The following is a 19,933-nucleotide window of genomic DNA, read 5'->3' on the forward strand; positions in this document are numbered from 1 at the left end:
TCTTCTTTTCTTAAACCCTCAATACTAGTAAACTTACTTGACCTTTGGCTTGGTGTGCTCTTTTTCCCCCCTCTACACCAAACCGGAAATGGACGATTTACAAGCTCACAACGCCTCGCAGTGCGAGACGTGCGCTTGTAGATCGGCTATTTTTGGCTAACGTTCCTCTCAGAATAGGGATGCTAGGGCTGAAGTGGTTAATGAAAAAAAAAACTACAACGATTTGGAAACCCCCCTGTACTAACTCTGAGGACCCCTGTAGCATCAAAAAAGGTTCTGTGGACTAACAGAGAAGAGGGTGCAGGGGGTCATTGCACACTAGCAACTACAGTATATTAGTTGCATCATCAGTATTGACAATGGTTTCTATGATACTGAAAATGACTCTAACAAGAGAATACATAAAATATAAAACATATTAGGCTCTCAGTGTGGGCTATGGTACAACCACACATAGAAAATAGGTTATATTCTCTGAACATTTATGGACATGGGTAGGTATGCATATGATGGTTTACAACAGTTTGAAAATAGACTTGTTTTAATGTGCCATTGTGCCTGAAAGACCCACGGTACCCTCACAAATAGTTATATGTACATTTAAGCAGCAATCAGCCAAGGCCAACCACAAAATGCTTCCTGTGCCAAGTCACAGCAGCTTCTGGAAAATGTGGGAAAAGGGCCGTCTTGGAAAGGAAAGCCTAACAATTTACAATTACGGGATGAGGGAAAAAAAAGAAAACACATTTCCACTTAAAGTACCGCCCAGGAACCCAGTTGAGCCAAGTTTGTCTCCACATTGGCATGGGCTTTCCAGTTTACTTGTGCCAGTCTTGTAGTACCAGCCTATTGGTGGCCTCTGCCTATTAGAGGAGAATACTACAGCACAGAGGGCCCACCTACCTTCCAGGTACCTCTCCAAGGAGGATGAGGAGCTTTGGTTCCGAGCATAGCAGCAGAAGAACAAGGCCCAGACCAGGAGGGTGGCCACCACCAGAAGCAGAACCCAGAGAAGCCGGGCCACAGCCGGGTTGGTGATGGCCCAGGCCATGAGGGTATCCATGATGAAGTTGAAGACTGACTGACAGTCTGTCAAGTGTGTTCCAATAGACCTCCTGTGCGTGTGGGTTTCTGCAGGGCCGGTGTCTCCTCTCAGGGGAAGGCACAGTGGCTCGTAAACGCAGGAAGAGACGGCCTAGGCAACAGCAACCACAGATGGGCACCAGCTGTTCCAGAAGCAGCCCTCAGCCCACGTCAGCTCTGTGCTTTCACTTGTGTGTGCATGTGTGTTGTAATTTACCGAGCTCCGACTGTGTATGTGTGTGCATAAGAAAAACTGCTTACGGAGGAGTGGCTAGCCTGGAATCTCCAACGGCCAGTCGGCCACTCCCCAGGTGAACATCACAGTAAACACACATAACATGCACATACAACACTCCAGGATCCTGCGTGCTAATAGCAAGGGGGCAACTCAGAAATGCACCTGGGGCACTTTCTCTGCACTGCTTGAATACCTGTCAACCATCATTTGTGCAGAGAGAGGTGTGTGGGGGCGTGTCTGAAGGGGATGATTGTCAAAGGAGCTACAGTATATGTCATTAAAGATGCTGTCTATTTGGCCATCCTTTCACATTTTTTGAGAGTGACAGAAAGAAAAACAGCCAAATAGTCAGTTCACTAAACCAGTTTAAAATGAATGCTTGCTGATCGCTCACCTTGCAGGTTATTCCACATCATGCTATTGTTCTGTAATAATGTACATATAAATATATATGAAGTCAATAAAGACTTGTATCACCAGTACCCCAACATACACACGTTAATTGACTCAAAATATACTGTGCATGTCAAAATATTGCAAACTAAGGTGTGGTCACCGAAGCATCAAATATGTCAGCAGAAACAACTCAAATGGTTAAGAATCCACATATTGTACTTCAGCTGTTCTGTTCATAAATGTAACTAATATTAGCTGTGTAGCTGCCTGAGGCATACTCTATCTTGTGAGTCAACCATCCCAATAATTTCAGCCTAGAAATTCCATATCTTCATATCCATGCTTCTCACAAGCCAAAGCAGGCTCGAGCCCAGAAAATTAGTTTGCCTTCAGTCAGAACTGTGTCAAGTTTCATTTATTTGTGTACCACAATACCATTACGCTGTGGCTTTTACCACATATAGTGCCATGTTAAATGTATAATCAGCAGGAGACCCTATAGTGTGGGAGAACTGGAAAGGAATGCTGGGTCATGAAACACTGGGAAATGGATCAAGCACGCCATCTAGTGGAAAATGGTATGAACTGGAATACATATTCAAATTCATTGTCCAAAGGTAAAGAGGAGACATATGAGCTTTATTTCCCATTTGTTATTGTACATACTGTTTGTGGTTGGATGTTCTGGGGAATATCAAATTTGTTTTAATACAAATGCTAATATATAATATAATTGATATAGTAATATAATACCATGGAGTGACACACTGCTAGTAGTTTGAGGAACATTGTGTTTTACACGCGCATTATTCTTGTGTGTAAAACCTGTGTATTAAACTAAGTTTTGGGAGCACACAATAACGCCAAGATGTAATTATGCATACATAATACAACTCAGGTAAAGATTTCTTGGCATGTTACCCTACTATTAGCTACTGAATTTTCAGTCATAGTGATACAATAATGTCCACTTAATGTGTGTCATCTTACCACATGGTCAAGAATTTCGCAAAATCAGCAGCACTGAGTTTGCAAAACTGGGGGTTAAATAAGAATTGGAGAGGATGGATCAATTTAACGTGAAACATTGCTGATGTCCCTTCATCCACAGCTTCATCCTGATAAGTCCTCTAGAAGCCAGTAGTAGTATCAGCAGCAGCAGCTCCCCAATTTGGTGTCTGGTAAAAAAAAAAAAAAGGACAAAAAGCAATATATAATGATCATTTGAACACATTTGCTACATCGCTGATATAAAAAAGCATTACAAAAAAATCCCCCAAAACATATCGTCCACGTCAGAATCGTGATGAATCTATTTTATTTTCCAGCCCTAGTTGCTGTATAGGCCAAGTACATTTGCACATACCTGGAATGTATACTCTACATTTAATTCCCCTTAACTACTAGGAGCCATAAGCAACTACAGCACTGTATTGGGCAGCTACTGGGGAGCCGTTGGTTTTCATTGTCTTGCTTAAGGATCCGACATCAGTTACCATCACATCAGTTACCATCAGATGATGTACACACAGACCAGCTTACCTCATTCCTGTTGCTGTGAGCTATCTTCTTCTCTATGTTCATAGCCAGCATCTGGCTACGGAAAGACAGACTCTTGGTCTTCTCGATCACTTGCTGGTATGGCGACACTGCATTGTTGCCCATCACCACATGACTCTGAGGGGGTGAACGCCGGGATGTTTATCAATGTGGCAAAAGAGAGTGTATGAAGCACCATGATACATGCACACTATTGGCTAGTTAGAGTAGGAATGAATGATGTTGTTAGTAGTTTGAGGAACATTGTGTTGCTACGATAATGTCCTATCCAACTTTGCAGTGAGCGATGCTAGCTTTGGTCTGTATAGTGTTGAGTGAGTTTCGTGGCATTTTTCAAAATTCCTGAAAAACATTTTTTTGGAGCATTCAAGTAATTATTCGTCCTTCACCCTTGTCCTCAAAGATGGCTGGTCCTGGTTTTCTACTGTGAACCAGTAAGTTATCTGCAGTCACCTTCCCTACTTGTCCTTCTCATTCTAGTTGTTTGATCAAGGACTAGTGAGTAAACTTGCAATGCCACATGAACGCCAATGCCTACATCGCAGAATAGAACACCAGCAGCACCAGGGTTGCAACCCACTGCACTGGATTAAATGGCTTTAACCAGAAAGTCTTCCTCCCTACAGGTGGTCTCTGCAGTCTCACCAGTTTGGAGTCAATCTTAGCGTCTAGTCTGGCGTTACGGATGAGGTTGACAATCCATCTCTCCGCCTCCTCTGGAGTCATGTTGAGCTTGTCTGCCAGCATGCTGAGAGGAAGAAGAGAAGAGAGGAGACATGAGCTTAACAAAATATCCTCGGGGATGAACCAAAGTGTTTAATGTTTTTGACAGTTCACCCCATGGTGCTTGAAAAGCAGGGAGGGCATTAATGTCTATAGTTGTACATTTAAGTTAATTTGAAAACCGTTCCAAATTCATGCTAAATGATTAACTATAGTTCTAGATTGCCCCCTTTTTTTCTTTACGAAGGTACAGTTGCAGTTGGTATTTTATTAAAGGTGAGAGGCTACTGGTTTTGATGAGAAAACTTCTTTACAAGAGGCTTTACCTGATGCTGATACATTGATGGATGCGACAAAAGGTCTCAAAGATGAACAGTCGAGCATTCTCAATAAAGTCCTCAAGACAAGCGACCAGGAAGAAGTCATTCACAAGAACCTACACAGGAATAAGAAAACAAAACTCATTTAGCATGTAGACATGTGTGCTCTGACGCCTCCAAGTGCAGACGGAAAACACAAAATCCTAACAGTAAATGGTCAGTAGTGCAGAGGTGTGGGTTGTACTTTGTTGTACTGTATATACAGTAGATGACATAATTGGTCATTATAAAAATAGCTAATGCTACATTAGAAAGGTACAGTAGTAGTCTTATGATTATCTCACTGATTTCTTGACAGAGATTGCATATGATAATTTAACCACACAAATGATAACTGGTCACTATTTAAAAAAATAAACACAACATTGATGATAATGTACAGAATGTCCATGTATGAATTACATGGTATGTAAAGCCCAAAATGTTTCCACATCATGTCAACAAAACTGCATCGAAAATGAGGCTCTCCTTCAATACAATATGGTTTAATAAAAGGTTGAATTAAGGTTTTTTTTTTTAAAGGAAAACACTGAACCAGTTGAGTAAAATTATTCCAATCCTACTTAAGACTCAATAAGACTACTGAGCCCATCACCATATTGGAACATAACTAAGTTTTATAGCAGGTTATGGGAAGATATCTGTATGTTTGTTTAGCCAGCAGTCTAAAGAACAGTCTTCAGGATAGCTTAGAAATGTGAATATATTCATGTCAAACATAAAAAGAAAAGACAAGAGATGAGGTACTATTATTTGACGAGGTAGAATAATACTACAGTATGAATCGATGTAAAATTCTATCATTAAGAGCTTTGTGGCTGGCAGTTTTACAGTCTGAGGCATTGAATTAAGTTACAAATCGAGGCAACCAAGAAGACATCTGGCTGACAATATTACCATGGCTCTAAACAGATTTGATTGAATGGCTTTATTTGCGAAAATGTGAAGGGGGGATTTGTATGCAGTGAAATTTCAACCTAAAATGCAATTTTTTATTGGTCAATCAATTTTGAACGCATCAAAATAAACCCAGGAATTGAACTGGGTTCGATTGAAAACCTAAAACAAAGAAGCACTGTCACTGCACTATGCATTCTGTGCAAGAGGCTTTAGTGCGGCATGTGATTACCAGTTGTACATCGCCTCTATCCGTGTTGGGCAAGCTACAGTACTTATGTACCTTTTTTTTTTTTTTATAACAATGACATTTTGTCCAATCTGTACAATAGAGTTTGTTAACTTATTGTATGGTGGTTGTATTTTGTCTACCTGCTATGTTAACTTATTGTATGGTGGTTGTATTTTGTCTCCCTGCTCTTCTATTGAGACATTTAGATTGTGTCATGTCTCACCTCACAGGATCTGACATGAATTTTGACCTGATGGTCAAGATTCAATTTATACCCGGAGCAGCAGGTAGGCTCCATTAGCTCAATGTTAAAAAGAATATATAATAATAATCAGGATTTGGGCAGGAAAGGGTAGAAGATGAAGAGGAAGAGGAAATTTACATGGTGCGGCTTTAAGTTGGACATTGTAGCGAGCTAAGCTACCAGCTATATTAAATAAAGATTCACAAATACTGAAGCAACCCCCCAGCTAAGCTACAGCAATAGTTCTAGATCAAAGCTTGTTTCTCTTTTTTTACAGTAACATTGAGCCAACTTGTCAGAGCTAGCTCAGTGATCAATAAAACTGTCAATCAAACAGATAGGCAGGCAATGTAGCGACTGCAGCAACTCTAAAACAGCTGTCAAGGAGTTTCTAAAAGAGAAGGAAACTGGGCCCGAAATCTGACAGCTGTACGGCTTTGAAAATCAAACCGAAGCCAGCAAATCAGGGCAGACAAGGATTTGCGGAGGCTGAATAGCTTGCTAGGTTTAATGCTTAGGAGATCAGAGCAGCGTGGCTAAGGGATGGCTCATATTAACCTTTAATCCCACCACCAACTTTCATAGAGAGTATTACACCCAAATGCCATGACACAGGTTTTGGAGGTCACCCCCACTCCCTTCTAAAATGTTGTTCTGGACATTCTTCTTACCGACTCACACTCCCTCAGTTTCTTCTGGGCACTGTCAAAGTCAAAGTTCACGTAGAGGCACTCCACAAACTCTGTGATGGGGTCCTTGTATGTGTAGGACTCCTGGGGAGGGAAGCAGACAAAAGAATCAAATGCATCGAATAACTTCATAAGCTACTACAGGCTTTTTGTACAGGTTTTAAAAAGTCATGCATATTTCAAGCACCTTTTAGCTGCACAGACTTTTTTTCCAACACTTCAGTTTCGGAAATGCACCTTTCAATTCAAAAGCCACAGCTCTCTTTATACATCATTCTGCTATGCACTTTGAAATAGAAGCAAGCGACAATAGAATACATCAAAAATGTTTTGTTCTAGAACACTCATTATTCATTCCTGACCAAAATCATGTGAAGACATTCCACATTCACCGTTTTTATTAGAGCATTGCATAATGCAGCTTTAAGAAAGGTATTGTTCCATCTGATTTATTGAGCTTACCTGTTGAATGACTTTAACCAAGTCCTTCAGCACCTGCCTGCGCTTGCGGACATCTTTGTTGGTGATAACTGCAGTTGTTAGGTAGCGCAGAATATGTGGGCACATTGTCTGGATGACATTCAGGTACCTAGCAAGCAGACAAAAGCATGTATTGAATGTACTGCCATGATTACCTTACCAACAGCCTTCACACAAAAAGAAAAGAAACAAGCATTAACATCTAAACAGTGAAAAAGATTTTACGCAAAGCATTGCGTGCAAGATGTTAATTCCAGATGAAAGTGAAGGTTAAGAAACTTTAAGACAAACAAAAAAACACAAGAATGTCCATGATGGTTTTGGGACTTTTTTCTTAATTTTGTCATATTACTAATATGGTCAGTGTTCAGAATGATGTATGACAGTGTCCACAAATTCAACTGGTCTGGGTGATATAACTTAATACAATTAATGTTCGTGACAAATATCACATCAACTGACAGCTTGCATACAACAAAATAAGATGTACCACATTAACCTTAGCCTCCCTGTTTTGGGCACGTATATATAATAGGAGATTCTTTAGTAGTTTTTTTAGTAGTTTCAAAAATAGCCAATCTACAAACTCACAACGCCAATCTACAAACTCACAACGCGTTGCATCGCAATGCGTTATGAGCTTGTAGTGCGGTTGTTTTTGAATAGCCAAAGTATAAAATAGGGTTATTGGTTAACATGTTACTTACTGTGGCTGGTAGAGGAAGAGCTCGATGATGTTGTCTCTGCCTTTGGGGTGATTGAAGAAGACAAACAGGGACCAGTGGATGAGCCAGGTCCTCTGCTGGAGAGCCTGCAGGGGGGAGCTCACCGACTGTAAGGGGGAAAGAGAGGGGCTGAGTGTTATAGATACTCACTGGAGCCACCCACAGTAAAACTGTATGCACCAAATGGCCTGTTGTGTAGCATTGCTTGCAGAGAAAGAATATACTGTACATTTGAGATCGATAATTACAATATCATTGTTCCAAAAGCCAACTTTTCACTATAATGGCGCTCTTATTGAGACTAGAGTTCTCAAATTCTGCCCGAGCACGACCATACCCAACGTTTTCGGGCCGGGACGAAAATGTATGCTAATTAGTCGGGCCGGACTAAGGCCCGTTGAGACGAGCACTGCATTTCAATAGAAGTCTTCCTGACAGACCCTAATGAGGGTCCTGATCGGTAAGTAATTTACAATATGTAATGTTGGATTACTGTATCATTTTCTTAAAATAAATATAACTTTTCTTCCATTTAGTCAGGTGATTAATGTCCTCCAAACTTTGGAAAGGTTTTTCTCGATGCATGTCACTTGTCTTATCACGACTTGTTCCGTCTCTAAGGTACATATTCATACAACTAGTCAAAATAATTATTTGACTACATTTTGTACAGAAAACTTGCTTACGTTGTTGTCAATAGTCTCCCTGAGGCGAGTCAGGTCCTCCATAGCTGCGTCCCAGTTCTGCATCAGGATTTCAGACGCTAGTTTGCCCCATAAAGAGCTCAGGGCATTCCTGTCTGTTGAGGGAACCTGAGGTAAGAGCAACAAAGTCAATATTCATCAATCAAGACATTCTAATATCTTGCTATTGATTGCAAATTAAACAATAAATAAATAACCATGAGCAAAAAGGTAATGAAACAAAGAAAATGTTATTTACAGGAATGCTTTCTGGAACATGTATGTTTTTAGAGTGATTTAAAAGATTTAATGGAATCAGTGAGGCGAATTGTCTCGAGTAGAGCATTCCAGAGTCTACTGTACCTACATTATACTGCAATAGTATTACAGTGTAATACCCTTTGAAAAGCAGATTTCAAAAGCTGTCCATGTTTGTTGATATCAGGTTGCCTGATATTTCCTACCAGAGCACTTGAATGTCAATCAAGTCGGAAGTAACAACATCCTCTTCTAGGTGGGCTGGCATGGCAAAACTTTGCAATAGTGCTGCCTAAAAATCAAACTGCATGCCCCCAAAACGGTTTCAATGTATACCAACTTTTTTTTTAAACTTTGTTTATTGGGTTTTTACAGAAGCATTCATTGTACAAAGACAAACAATTGATTCATTTTAAGAGAACATTTAATTGTCAATATATTGTGAGCCACTACACTACTTTACAATTTGTAAAAGATTAAATATTTAGTCCACAAAGTTTATATAGAGCGTTCTGTATACTTTTAACATTAACAATTAAACTTACCAGCACACGGAAGAAGTAGAGGTACTCTGCTGCACCAGAGTAGTTACCGCACTCATACTGGAACTTGGCGTACCTGTAGAGAGTATCCAGGTACTCTTGGCGGAACTACAGTATGGAACACAAACATACAACAACATACAACCAGAGAGGGGCATCAACAACAGCAGCCAACCAAATGCTATTGTCAAGTAAAACAATGAAAATGGCTCTAAAACGAAAGGATTTACATTGTTTTTGCACAATGTACATACGCTAGTATTCAGATCCTATACAGTAGCTTCATTTTGCAGAACTTACACTGTGTTTCTCGGACAGATAGTCAAACAGCATCCTGCCATCTCTGAGAAGAAAAAATAAATAATTTGATGCAAAAACTGTCACAAAAGTTTGTATGTGTATGTTGTGCCACAAACTGTGTGTGTGGCTTTTGGCAGACGTTAGTAGGCAGAACTCAAAGGCAAGAGGTTTGGGAACCGTGAGAAACTGTTAGCCGTTTCATTTCTCCTTATGCGTTTGTGTCCCTTTTTGCGTTATATATTTTGCGAATATATTTTAAAGTATTTGATTAAAAAGTTAAACTTGACCAGCATGTGGACAGTTTGGTCTGACCTTGTGGACTGCATCTGTCGAGTGGTCTCTGGGTCTTCAAACATCTTAACGATGGGCTCCGTCTCTGACTGGAGCTGCTTCAGCTGAGCAACCACAGTGGTCCTTTTCTCTTTCAGGGCTGAAAAAGAGGTTCAATCACTGGTTTGCATTATCTGGTCCGGGGAACACCAGTGGTCCAAATTGGCTTTTACGGGTCTGTCACTCCGGGAGTGTACAAATGGAACCAGATGTTTCCATTTGTACACTCTCAAGAGTTAAATAAGCAATGAGGATTTTACAGTGTAGAATTGGGTCCCAAAGACTAAAGACAATTGTATTAAACTGGGGTCCGTGGCGGCATGGCCTAATGCATAACAAACTGGGGTCCGTGGCCTAATCCTACCACTCAAACAGAGAGCGTCTCCTTCCCAAACCCCAATGGTTCTAATCAGCCCCCCGCCCACTAGCCTCGCGTGGCCAGACAATATCACACGACACACTGCGTGGATATTAGTCTGGTCCCTATCAATGATAGATTTTTTTCCAAGGGGCGGTTACAAAAAGATCCCAATAAGGTGATAAGCCCGCCCACATTTGGATACTGGGCCCTGATTGGTCCCTCACGACTTCGGAGGGAGAGAAATGAAATCTCTATTGAGGGGGGCCAGACCTAATCTGCCGAGGGCTAAAGTGCGATGCAATTTTGCAAAGGCAGATTCGTCTGGAACCAGGCTACCCGCCCACAGGAGTGCCCCAATTCTCTCACAACTTGCTACAAAAATCGCTCATGAAAAACTATATAATCTCCTACGTTTCATTTTCCACCTTCACATGTGTCTCCTTCTCTAATACTCAAAAAGTGCTATACATTTCATCTCGCAACTTACTTCCGGATGGTTCGTTTTGCACCTTTTTTTGCCACATCGGTCACGGGAAAGAAATAAGCACTGCCGTGGTCTATGGAAACGAGCCCAAAAGTGCACCCAAATAAGCCCAAAATCGCTTATACAAACAGTCAGACCTGGCAACGCAGCCTACGCCAATCATGCGTGAGAGATCTACAAGCTATGGGGCAGAGACGCCACCGTATCTTAGCAACAACGACAGCGCTCACTCTCACTGGTCGTGTCACGCTAAGAACAGTTTCCAGACAATGGCATCGCAGAGACCTTGCTGTAGCCATCAGAGTCAGTCGCAGCAATGACGGACAGGGAGCTGTGATAGCTGGTATGTAGCTAACGCTAATGTGGTTGTTGTCATGCCTGCAGCGGCTGTGCAATCACTTTGTCAACAATGCACGTTCGTGTGGTGAATGTTATTATTGCTGCTCAGTTAGTCCATTGTAGATGGTGTATATTGTGGCCTTGTGGGTCTTCTGGAGAACTGTGTAGCTCCACAGCAACTCCAGTAACTAACGTAATGGCAGGACCGCCCCGTGCAACGCATCTTTAGGCTGCATTATGGTATAGTAATTTCAGATAATTTCGGCCCGATTAGGGCAGTGGTTATCAACCTTTTCAGGCCTATAATAATCATATTTGAACTGGGGACCCCCACATTTTGTTTGACTCCGTTCCACAAGTCAATATTGTGAACATAGCAGATCTACAAGCTCAAAACGCCTCACGTTGAGAGGCGTTGTAAGCTTGTAGATCGGCTATTTTCAACATGTTGGCCTCTCTCTTATATTATTTGACAATTTGGCCAATGTTTTATAGCAGGGGTCTTCAACAGGGGGTCCGGGACCCCTAGGGGGTCCTCAGAGTTACTACAGGGGGTCCGCCAAATCTTTGTGACATGATTTTTTTTTTTACATTAACCATTTCAACCCAAGCATCCCTTCTCTGAGGAGAACTTTGGCCAAAAATAACAGATACAAGCTCACAACGCCTCGCGCTGCGAGACGTTGCGAGCTTGTAGATCGGCTATTTTTGGCATAGAGTTATAGGTGTAGAGGGAAAAAAGAGCAGCAAACGTTTATCTGAAACACAATTTTATACAATATAGAGGGGGTCCCTGCTTCATCTCTCTCACAGCTAGGGAGTCCTTGGCCTCAACACGTTGCAGACCCCTGTTTTATAGTATAGTTTGTTGACTACTTTTGTTGCAGTAATGGTCTTTTCCTTTACTTTCGTTTTTTTTTATTGTCTCCGCCAGGCCAAAAGGCATGGCGCGAGAGTATGTTTTACCCCCTGCCCCTCCGTCCGTCCGTCCGTGCGTCTGTGGATAGCTAATCTCCCACATCGTTGGCTTGATCGCAGCCAAACTGTGCACACACACTCCCTGGATGCCAATTCAGAACCTCTGCCCCGTTTTTTCCACATGGCCCTGTTATAGTGCCACCAGGAGGCCGCTTTTTGCAAAAAAAATTCACAGTACTCCTACATATTTTGTCCAAACATCACCCAAATCGGTACACAGTATCTCTATAGTCATTACAAAAAACGGGTCTTTCAGATTTTTCATATTCCATCCTGATTGGCTAAAAATGGCTTCCAAAGTTTGCAGGACTGCTCCGTTTTGACCAAAATGCCTCAAATTATGAACACAGCTTGCACTTTCCGTGCAACTTTGCACCCACATTCCCTATATGCCGAGGAAGAAATTCCACTTGAGATTTTTCTAATCAGCCTCATGGTGGCGCTATAACAGCCCGCTTTGTCTTTTTACCTTTAACATCACCAATCTGTGTAAAACTTTCTATGTGCACTCTCTACAGGTCAAGGAAAAACCTTTGCCCTGCATTTTTCACATCTACCTTTTATAGCGCCACCAGGAGGCCAACGTCAGGGCTCTCAATACTGCACATTGGTGGAGGAGGAGGGGCCGCAGGGCGACCGCACACATCGCTGAACCAATGGTAGCCCACGGATGTTTCCTCTGGAGATTTAAAATCTGCCCCTCTATGCCACATATCATCCGCGCTACAGGGTCTTCACTGACCGAGCCACGGCCCCACTGGCTCTCATGACGCTACGCCACTTATATGCGCTGCCAAGTGGCCGCGGGCGCTACGTGGGCGTGGCGGCGGGCTAGACGCGAGGCCCTCCCTAGCTTCTAGTGCATAACAAACTGGAGTCTGTGGCCTAATGCATAACAAACTGAGGATCCATAAATTGAAATTAAAAAGATTGAGAATCACTGAACTAAACTATACTGGAACGGAACCACATTCTACATTGTAAAACCCTCTGTGTTTATTTAACTTAGAGTGTACGAATCACGGGTCCATTTGGTTCCAATCGTACACTCTCAGAGTTACAGACCCGTAAGAGTCCCATCTGGCCCCCTGGTGGTACCTGGATCCGACGTTTGAGAAACAGCAGGTTAAACGATCGGTGATCTGATCACCAAGTCAGAGGTAAAAGGTTATGATGATGAAAGAGTGCATGGTAGGAAAACTTGCCTCAAAGGAAATCTAGAGGTGTGGTACCGGATTTAATTAAAAAATATGAACATTACACATGATTTATAGCTACAGCATATGTGAGGCAAAGCTGGATTGAAAATGAATAGACCTCCCAAATAATTTCAGATTGTAGGCTGTGGACGTAGGCTACGTTTGCCTAGCCTGACAGTCAAAGTATTCACCTTTCTTCCATAACAACTCCAGTTGTACTTGATTAAACAGTGAGCAATACAAAAACATTTGTATAGAAATAGATGGATTACTTACAGTGCGGGATCTCCTTGTCTGGGTACAGGTGTTTGTACACGTCCATGGCGAAATCCACCATGTTCGTTTCGCTGAGGAGCTCCAGCTTCCCCTGAAGGAGTTCCTGCTCATTGTAGATCTGAAATAGTATAACACACACACACACACACACACACACACACACACACACACAATACAACTATCAGCATTTTTGGGCAAACTATATAGCATTACATTTAGACAAAAACAATAAATTAATAATTCCTTCAAATAACGTTTAGCCAGAGGATAATGTTGTCATAACGGGTGTCGTCACCCGGGTTTTAGGGTTAACTTAGGTTCACACTGCCAGCTACAAAGATACAGGCTACCATTCTTTTTCAATGGAAGCCAGCTACATGAAGATACAAAGACAGCATACATACGATGTTTGTAGCTGCTACAAACGCTACAAATAAGTTGATCTGGTTTCAACTTCAGTTCAGATACAAAGCTACAAAAATGGTGTGTAGCCATGTATCTTTTGTATCTGCCAGTGTGAACGCACAGTAAGGTAAGCCTAGCTCCGCCCGAAAACCAGGTTATTAGCCTTGGATCAGACTATCATGAATGCATCTTATCGATTCTGAAATTTGCAGATACGAAAGTAAAAGTCAGACTCGATTAAATACATCTATTGGCGGTCTTAATATAATGATAGGTTAGGGTTATTGTAAGCGGGGAACATAGAACCCGGTCAACTTGTTTTTAGACCATATGGGTGGCCATGAGTTCCTCATAGCATAGCATAGCCTAGCCTTCACACAGGACTGTCACGTCGCGTCTTGAGGAGCGACCATAATAACAATGAAAAGCCAGCAACGCATTGTGACACGATCAAAAATAACAGTGAAAAAAAACGTACTTCTTTCACAGAGAGAAACTCCAAGAGAGGAAAGACCAAATGCCGGTCCAAGAAATGTGCGATCCTGGTTGTGAGATCGTAGTCCGCCATGTTTGTACGCTGTTACGCTCCAAAAAGGACCGCAACTTTATGAACAAAACATGCGTGGACACACGACAGTAGAGTGCGCCCCCTGCCGACAGCCATTTATTTCAGTGTTGCCATGTCTGTTTTTTATAAGCTAATGTGGGCTTATTTTTCTGTAAAGTTGCTTGATACCAATAAATATTGGTAGTTGTGGGTTGCGGTTTTTAATGTCAAGGACCCCCAATGCCACTAATGTGTATTTGTCCTGCGGACCCCCATCTGAAAATAGTTTGTGCAAGGGACCCCCGTACCAGATTTGTGTTGTTAAAATGTTTTTAAACATATTACAAATTTCTCACTTTTTTTCAATCATTTGTTAATGAGAATAGCAGATCTACAAACTCACAACGCGTTGCATGGTGACGCGTTGTGAGCTAGTAGATCTGTTATTTTCAAATTGCCGATTAAAGTGCTCATGAGCTTGTTTTCATAGCTTGTTTCTCTCTGAGATTCTGGCAACACTGATATCTTTCCCTTCCTAGAAATGTAGTGGAGTCAAAAGTAGGCTACAATATTTGTCTTTGAAATGTAGTGGAATGAAAATCATATGAAAGTATCTAAAAATACAAATACTCAAGTAGGCCTAAAGTACAGATACTAAATTGTTTTTTTACTAAAGTACAGTACTCAAGCAAATGTAGGCTACTTGAGTTACTGTCTATAACTTCAAGCCATTCATTTAATAAAAATAATAACTAGCATTTATCTTGTTGACTTCAAGCTGTCTATACGTGGCATGTGTAGGAGTATCAGAATCTATTTCAAGAAAAGAAGGCCATTTGGTGTTACTGAGAAACAATTATGTAATTGTGCTTGGAATCTGTATAAAGCGCTTATTATCATTTTCACCTAATGGTTATGGTCAAAACATCATACTGTTGCCAATTGTGTAAACACACACATACAATGTTTCAAACATATTGTTGTACTGTATCAAGCTTGTGAGTTGAACTTGTTCCTTTCAACAGAAACTCATCCACACTCATATTCTTCCCTCATCGACTTGTTCTTCTGACATCAATAGCTATTGTCCTTGAGTGTGTGAATGTTTTGTTGTCACATAGGAATACCATATTAAAAATAGAAATAAATCTTAATTGCAAGGGTGCCTTGGCATACAAATTCAAATTGGATTCCTTGGGTGTCTGACCTGCTAATTTGTGGTCTGGGTTGTTGGTCAAATCTCATTTACAACATTTTTCAAGCTAGACCAAGCTCCAGTAGGTGGGAGTAATGGCACTAAAGCAAGCTACCATCAAACAGCAAAGAAGAAGAAAGGTTTAAAGTTATGCAACAACAATAACAGATAAGTAGCCTACACTGGCTGGGGGCTACAGGGGGAGCACATACGAGCATATAGTGTCATTCACTAGCTTTTAGCCAAATGGAGATACTTTTACTTGCTGCCGGGCTGTTGCTGGTTGCTTATGTGATCATTTACTATACTAAAATCAAAGGGCCTACATGCAAAAGCAACACAAAACTCCATGGGAAAACAGTGATTGTCACTGGTGAGTTAACCCTGCCTGCTTCTCTCTTCAGATTCTGGAACAAGATTTGTCTGACAAATTTATGATGAAAGATTAACCACTCTGCTGAATGATGTCAGTAAGCATTATTGCTTTGTCAATGATGTAGACATGTCTGAGTAAGCATTATTTGTTGCTTAGGGAGCAATGCTGGAATTGGGAAGACTACAGCCATAGAACTGGCCAAGAGAGGGGCCAGGGTCATTCTGGCCTGTCGGAGCAAACAGAGAGCTGAGGCTGCTCTCGCTGAGATAAAAAAGGTGAGAGAAATAACCCTGAAGCTGATGGGCCTTTGTTGCATGTTTCTTTAGTCTGTGCCACTTTGTAATGAATAATGGTCTCCTGCAGGAGAGTGGGAGCAATGAGGTGGTGTTCATGCAGTTGGATCTTGGGAGTTTGACGTCTGTTCGTTCCTTTGCTGAAACCTTCTTGAAGACTGAGCCCAGACTGGACCTGCTCATCAACAATGCAGGTGATGATTCAATCAACATAAACGTACAAACAGGTTTAGCTAATAACTGATAATGAATCTGGGTTTATGTTTACTGCTGACATAACAGTACCTGTAGATGTAAGGCCACGTCCAAGCAGTCTAACACAGTGGTTCTCAAAGGGTCCGGGGACCCCGAGGGATCCTTTAGGGCAGTGGTTTTCAACCTTTTTTATGCCAAGGAGCCCTAAATTGATATACATTTGGCTGCGGACCCCCAATTGAAAATGTTTTGTGCCAGGGACCCCCAGAAGCAAAGATATCAGCTAATTTTCGCTTTAAAAATATATAATTATTCAAAGATATGCACACTTTTTCAAGGTTTTTCAAAAATAGCCAAAGCTAAGTGGTTAAAAATGATTGTGACGCTATTAACTAGTTTTGCTGGGGACCCCCTGGTACCCCCTCAAGGACCACCGGTGGTCCCCGCCACTGGTTGAAAACCACTGCTTTAGGGAGTTCCAGTGGGTCCCCAGCAAAATTAGTTAATACAGCATCAAGATCAGATTAAGCACTTTAACTATGTACATGGGCTATTTTCAATATGTACATTGAGCTTTTAGTTTAGCAATTTTTACATCTTTAATAAAATGTGACAAGTTGGAATATGTTTGTAACAATTTAACAACACAAATCTGGTCTTGGGGGTCCCTCTCAAATATTCATTTGGATGTCCTTGTCCTTTGGATGACATGAAAAAGTTAGAGAATTAACGACTGGTCTAACAGATTCCTCTGGTCTCTAGGGATCTTCATGCAGGGTAAAACAGAGGACGGCCTGGGGATGATGTTGGGTGTCAACCATATTGGTCACTTCCTGCTCACCAACCTGCTACTGGAGCGGCTGAAGGAGTGTGGTCCCAGTCGGGTGGTCAACGTGGCGTCTGAAGCTCACAAGATGGGCAGGATTGATTTCTCTTATCTAAACACTCACAAGGCTCTTGGTGAGGAAGGCAGTTCTTGGACATCCTCATTTAAGCTCTACAGCCACAGCAAGCTGTGTAATCTCCTCTTCACCCACGAGTTGGCTAACAAACTACAGGGCACCGAGGTCACCTGCTACAGCCTCCACCCAGGTCAATTCAACATTAATCTATGAAATATATATTCTTATTATTCAACTAGCTTAAAGTAATATGACAACATATAACATTTTAATGTGGTATATTTCTATTCCCAACATTATACGTTAAACAGTTAATAATGGCTAATACCGGTTAATAATTTCACCCGTAAAGCAATGAGAATCATATTAAAATGTCTTGTCTTCTGTACAAAATGTATCTTTCCATGCCCTCGCTGAGGTGGACAAAGGGTCTCGCCATGGACTTTATACTGTAGGTCAGCTTTCTCAGTCTTATCTGCTGAAAGACTGAGGGCCCCTCAGAGAGAGAGCTGACCTACAATATAAGGTCCACATTGACAAGACACTTGACAACTCACTATTTCAGGAAGCTAGCTCAAACCAGAAACCCTACTTCCTTTTGGTTATTAACAAAGCTATCATTCTTTTTTTTTAGGTGCAATCAAGACTGAAATTGGCCGCCACGACACCAGCATATTTTCTTTGATAGTCATCAAGCCTGTTATGAAGCTTTTCTTCAAGACCCTTATTCAGGGTACGCAGACCACCCTGCACTGTGCACTCCAGGAGGGTATCGAACATCTCAGCGGATGCTACTTCCGTGACTGTGCAGTCAAAAAGGTCTTTCGTAGAGCCAGGGATGATGCTGAGGCTAAAAAGCTGTGGGAGATAAGTGAGAGACTGTGTGGACTAGCTTAACCCATTAAGAGTTGAGGTCCGATTCTACAAATGCCTTCTAAATCAGTAGTTCTCATACTTTCAAGTTTTTTAAATAATGTTCAAAAATAACAGATGTACAAGCTCACAGCGCAGCACAAAGTGACTTGCTGTGAGCTTGTATATCTGCAATCTTTTAATAGCCAACGCAAAAATCTAAAATGGCACAGATTCTTTCCTGGTTTTAATGGGTAAATAACGTGACCTGTGGGTGTTTATTTATGTGGGTGGGGTAGTGGGGTACACACATATCGAGTTTGACCCGATGAAGAGCCTTGGCTCGAAACGTCATTAAATTACATTGGAGCAGATGAGCGGGTTTTCTCTTTTTCTTCATGATACTTTCCAACCCAGCACCTCAACCAAGTGATGTGCGTATTCTATTAGTTTTTGTAGGAATTGATCCAAACCATAGAATTACATTTAAAGACAGACAGTTACATTCATAGCAACACTGTGTCTAACACGGAAGAGGTTTGTTTGATATGATTCTGAAGATGCCTTTCTTATGGTATCCATAACAGATATGAGTGATTATGTCATTGTAACACTAGTACGTAGCTTATCAATGACCCAAGCCCAAAATCTTTTTATAGGTGGGTAGGACCATAACAAATGCATAGATGGTTTACCCTAACCACAACCATCTGCAAAATGGGAATCAATTATAAAATATATATATATATATAGAGAGATATATTTTATGTTGTTTTTAAATGATGGGAGTACTGTGTAAAATGTAAAATAAATTGTACCATTCACTGTGCAGGCAGGGCTACTGAGCTAATGTTATCCGGAGCTTGGTCTTACTGATAAACTGAACTGTCTTATTAGAGAAGTGTGTCAGAGTTCATCACAAGTTGCTGACAATTAAAGGCTTTGCTGTGCATTAAAATTGCCTATAAGAGTAGGCAATTATTTGTATCCCTTTTTGCTCCCAATGTAGTTGTTGGGCCAATTAATTCCTCCCTACGCTTTTCTGTGTGGCCACTTCTGTTTTACCCTATGTACTGTACACCTGGCACAGGGGAGCCCCCACGAGGAGGACATAGCGCCTACGTCCTACTCTTCCCATTCAACATTCCCCACTGACAAGTGCCATGTAGGAGTGCGTGCAGCGACAAAGATCATCCTCACAGTGCAGCCCCCCCCCCCGAACACGGCCAATTGTGTTCTTATACAGTAGATATATAGACGATTGGCCACATTGTATTGGAATACAATGCCCCTTAGATGCCCCTATGGTAGATAAAACATGATAAACTGCTCTCTATAGTGGCTCAATGTGCAAGTAAATGTGATAATATGCAAGACAACGTGATAAAGTGCCCTCTAGAGTGCCCTTCCAATGGATAAAACATGATGAAGACCCAAGGGGGGCTGCCAGGGGGCGCAAATTTGTAAAGGAGAAGAATATGAACAAGTTAAGTACAATAGAACCATTACATTTGAAAAATAAAATAATAATTTCAATTCAAAATTGTCATTATTGTCTGCATTATTCAACACTTATAATCATTTATTTGGGGGTCCTTGGCATGGAGAAGTTTGGGAACCCCTGTAGGGTGCCGTTCCAGTGGAGAACAACCGAGACTGTCCAACATGCTCGAATATTAGTTTGCCTCAACATGCTCCTACAGTATATGCAAGACAATGTGCCCTTATGGGATGCTTTGGTCCCACTGTCTGTAGTTGCCTTTTAATTATT

General features: G+C 41.5%; 2 protein-coding genes across 2 annotated transcripts; one reads left to right on the plus strand and one right to left on the minus strand.

The window, feature by feature from the left end:
- Positions 1 to 2,335: 2,335 nt before the first annotated feature.
- On the minus strand, positions 2,336 to 14,420 carry eif3eb (eukaryotic translation initiation factor 3, subunit E, b). The gene is made up of 13 exons (XM_084079869.1): positions 14,281 to 14,420; positions 13,398 to 13,515; positions 9,743 to 9,860; positions 9,431 to 9,473; positions 9,134 to 9,238; positions 8,334 to 8,459; positions 7,630 to 7,754; positions 6,905 to 7,031; positions 6,425 to 6,526; positions 4,327 to 4,436; positions 3,923 to 4,025; positions 3,260 to 3,394; positions 2,336 to 2,895 (listed from the first exon to the last, which is right to left on the minus strand). Exons 1-13 carry the CDS (start codon positions 14,368 to 14,370, stop codon positions 2,848 to 2,850), a joined length of 1,350 nt encoding a protein of 449 aa, XP_083935995.1. The 5' UTR covers positions 14,371 to 14,420; the 3' UTR covers positions 2,336 to 2,847.
- A 1,288-nt stretch (positions 14,421 to 15,708) lies between these two features.
- On the plus strand, positions 15,709 to 19,493 carry LOC311061295 (dehydrogenase/reductase SDR family member 13-like). The gene is made up of 5 exons (XM_084079871.1): positions 15,709 to 15,917; positions 16,077 to 16,195; positions 16,284 to 16,407; positions 17,171 to 17,500; positions 17,945 to 19,493. The coding sequence occupies exons 1-5, from the start codon at positions 15,791 to 15,793 to the stop codon at positions 18,205 to 18,207; spliced, it is 963 nt and encodes a 320-aa protein (XP_083935997.1). The 5' UTR covers positions 15,709 to 15,790; the 3' UTR covers positions 18,208 to 19,493.
- The last annotated feature ends 440 nt before the right edge of the window (positions 19,494 to 19,933 follow it).

Source organism: Gymnoscopelus microlampas, assembly GCF_963454915.1.
Source record: "Gymnoscopelus microlampas genome assembly, chromosome: 15".
In the NCBI taxonomy this organism is placed as follows: Eukaryota; Metazoa; Chordata; class Actinopteri; order Myctophiformes; family Myctophidae; genus Gymnoscopelus; species Gymnoscopelus microlampas.